The following is a 3,746-nucleotide window of genomic DNA, read 5'->3' on the forward strand; positions in this document are numbered from 1 at the left end:
AGTTCCTGAATCTGATTCCTAGGAGTTAAAATTATTCATCACAGCCCTGTCTTTATGTGTAAAGCTCCAGTGAAACTCAAGGAAACACAAGGCAATTTGCAATTAGATCTAAGAAGACATTAATATAAAAAAAAACTGCAGATAGTTAGAAATCTAAATAGATAAGACACTGTCTTCCAAATACCTGATTTGGATATAGAAAGATATATTTCTCTACATTTCACCTTTTAATTTTCTTATTCACTATACAATGTTTACAAGTTATAATAGTTTATAAAAATAAACAACATAAAAGGAGAAAGTGTTGATAAAATATAATGCAGAAAAATTGAGTAAAAGAGAAGGAACTTTTTATTTATGGTCTGTTTTTCTTACTATGAATACTATTGTGCAATATAATTTCTAAAATCCCCACCAAATCAAATAAAATATCAGTCATAATTCAGTAATATATCCATGTGAATTAACAATACCTGAGCTTAATGAATCTTAATATCAGGGAGTAATTAAAGAGAACAAATGCACTAGATTCCTTCATATAAGTCCAGGAAGAAAGAAGTCACAACTCCAGGAAGAGTTTCAATAAGCTCTAGAGCTTTGGGTTTTGCTGGGTTTTGTATTTTAGTGCATACATTTTGTAACTAAATAGATAAGGGAATAAGATCTAATCACTCAAGGCAATGATTCTGCCTGTGAGCTCTTACACAATATATTGGTGTCCCTTTATCTGCTGGTTAATGTTTTATTAACAATAAAATATGCACAGAAGTACACAAAGCAGAATTACACATCTTTTTAAAAAATATTTTATTTATTTATTCATGAGAGACACAGAGAGAGAGAGGCAGAGGGAGAAGCAGGCTCCATGCAGGAAGCCTGATGTGGGACTCGATCCTGGGACTCTGGGATCATGCCCTGAGCCAAGTGCTTCAAGTGCTTAACCACTGAACCACCTAGGCATCCCAGAATTACACATCTTTTTAAGTCTTAACAAAGCAAACACTTCCATGTACTTATAAACCACATCAAGAAACAGAACATTAGCAGCACTTCAGAAGCCCTTCCTGTCACCTTCCAGTGCCTATTCCCCTATGACCACCACAGGAGCTTTATGATATCATAGAATAGTGTAGCTTATTTTTGAACTTTATTCAAATAGGTTTGTACAGGATATACACTTTTGTGTCTACACTTGGGGGTCAATATTGTGAAATTATTTCCCTCTGTGTTAGCCATTCAAACTTTGTTACATCATCTATTGAAGAGAAAATGATTCAGCTTGCCTCCCTGTAATTTTGTAGTCTGGATCTCTATAGGTCAAGAAAACATTCCAAGATTTTCAATTCCATTTTTAGTGTAAATAGATTATATTCCTCAAATTCACATAACTGGATACACCAATGTCAAACATCTTCTCAACTACTCTCCCCTCCATCTCTCTTTAGTGTTGTTTTTATGCTGTCGATATAACTTCCAATGATGCATGAAAATTCAGATACATAATATAAGTAGAAATTAGAATCTCTAAGGAAGGAAGTGGAACTCGGAAGTGAAAGCCATGCTCACGGATTGATCTCTGTCTCTCTCCTACTCAGGTAACAAGATAAGTTCCTTCCAAAGTCAATGAATGAGACAAATCATTCCCGGGTGACGGCGTTTGTGTTGCTGGGACTCTCTAATTCCCGGGAACTCCAACCTTTCTTGTTCCTCCTATTTTCACTACTTTACCTAGCAATACTGCTGGGAAACTTTCTTATCATCCTTACTGTAACCTCAGATTCCCGCCTTCACACCCCCATGTACTTTCTGCTTGCGAACCTCTCTTTTATAGATATATGCGTTGCCTCTTTTGCTACTCCCAAAATGATTGCAGACTTTCTGGTTGAGCACAAGACTATTTCTTTTGATGCCTGCCTGGCTCAGATTTTCTTTGTCCATCTTTTCACTGGCAGTGAAATGGTGCTCCTTGTATCCATGGCTTATGACCGTTATGTAGCTATATGCAAACCTCTCCACTACATGACAATCATGAGCCGTCGTGTTTGTATTATTCTTGTTCTCATCTCCTGGTTTGTGGGTTTCATCCATACTACTAGTCAGTTGGCATTTACTGTTAACTTGCCTTTTTGTGGCCCCAATGAGGTAGATAGTTTTTTCTGTGACCTCCCTCTAGTGACCAAGCTGGCCTGCATAGACACTTATGTTGTCAGCCTACTTATAGTTGCAGACAGTGGCTTTCTTTCTATGAGTTCCTTTCTCCTTTTGGTTGTCTCCTACACTGTGATACTTATCACAGTTAGGAACCGCTCCTCTGCTAGCATGGCAAAGGCCCGCTCCACATTGACTGCTCACATTACTGTGGTCACACTCTTCTTTGGACCATGCATCTTCATCTATGTGTGGCCCTTCAGTAATTATTCTGTTGACAAAGTCCTTGCTGTATTTTACACCATATTTACTCCTATTTTAAACCCAGTTATCTATACTCTAAGGAACAAAGAAGTGAAGACAGCTATGAGGAAACTGAAGAGTCAGTATCTGAAGCCTGGCCAGGTTTCTACAGTCATAAGAAATGTTCTTTTCCTGGAAACAAATTAAAGTTACTCAACTGTAACTGCTGTAGCCTTATATCTAGACAACTACAAATAGAATCACTATGATGTTAAAGGAGATTATTTTGACCAATGGAAGGGTTGATTAACTCTATTGGAATAGTAATGATAATAATAAAGCCAGAGAATGAACCTTACTGATATTTTGATTCTCTTTCATTAGTGTGTGTTTTATTTCTATTTCTTATTTTTTTTACTTTAAATTTTTAATATATAGCCTTTGAATACATTGAGAAATGGTATTTATTTATATATGATAAATAAATTGTACCTCTTCCTCTCAAACCAATACAGCTCAGATGACAATTTTGGAGTAATAGATTTTCTCCATACAATAGAGAAAATAGATCTATTTCCGTATATATGATATATTTAGATAATATTACATTTCACACAGTCCTAGGTAATTGACAACACATAAAGACAATTCTATGATTGGTGTTAATGTTACAGTACCATGTAAAATAGCAAGGCTATCTAACAAAGCATTTATAGTCAACACTTCCACAAATCCTTCTTCAATGTTGCTGCTTAATACATATTAATCATGGAAAACAACTTGCTGAATAAATTTATTCACCAGAGCATTTTGTATTTAGTTATGTTAATTTATGATTTCTTTATTTTTAATAAATTTTTTTATTTGAGGGAGAGAGAGAGAGAGAGAATGAGTATGAGCAGGGAGAGGCAGATGGAGAGCTAACGGGAGAAGCAGGCTCTTCACTGAGCAGGGAGACTGATGTGGGGCTTGATCCCATGTCCCTGGGACCATGACCTGAGCTGAAGGCAGGAATCTAACCGAGTGAGCCACCTAGGAACCCATTAATTTCTGTTTAATACTGATAAAATTACCTGGGAACTTTCAGAGATGAGTTATAATTCTCTACCACTTGTTATCATGATCATGGGAGACTAATTCTTCATACAAAACACTCTGTCATCACATAAGTCTTCATAATTCCTGTCTTTTCAGACAAGGTAGTTTTTATATTATTAGCTGGAGAAATAATCATTTTTCTATGTGGACTTTTTTAGTTAAAATTTTATTTTTAATATTGCATAATTAAGGTACAAAAAATGACAGAATCATATTTTAAAATATTTTATATATTTGAGATACAGTGAGAGAAAGAG

The 3,746-nt window shown here is 35.5% G+C and overlaps 1 protein-coding gene across 1 annotated transcript; it reads left to right on the forward strand.

Moving 5' to 3' along the window:
* Positions 1-1,577: 1,577 nt before the first annotated feature.
* Positions 1,578-2,598, forward strand: LOC119878962 (olfactory receptor 4K15). Its single transcript, XM_038589476.1, has one exon. The coding sequence runs from the start codon at positions 1,624-1,626 to the stop codon at positions 2,596-2,598; it is 975 nt and encodes a 324-aa protein (XP_038445404.1). The 5' UTR covers positions 1,578-1,623.
* The last annotated feature ends 1,148 nt before the right edge of the window (positions 2,599-3,746 follow it).

Source organism: Canis lupus, unplaced genomic scaffold (genome assembly GCF_011100685.1).
Source record: "Canis lupus familiaris isolate Mischka breed German Shepherd unplaced genomic scaffold, alternate assembly UU_Cfam_GSD_1.0 chrUn_S2158H2358, whole genome shotgun sequence".
NCBI classification, from domain to species: Eukaryota; Metazoa; Chordata; class Mammalia; order Carnivora; family Canidae; genus Canis; species Canis lupus.

What these genes read in the sequence shown, in the direction of transcription:
- LOC119878962 (XM_038589476.1), top strand. Translation starts at nt 1,624, where the DNA reads ATGAATGAGACAAATCATTCCCGGGTGACGGCGTTTGTGTTGCTGGGA.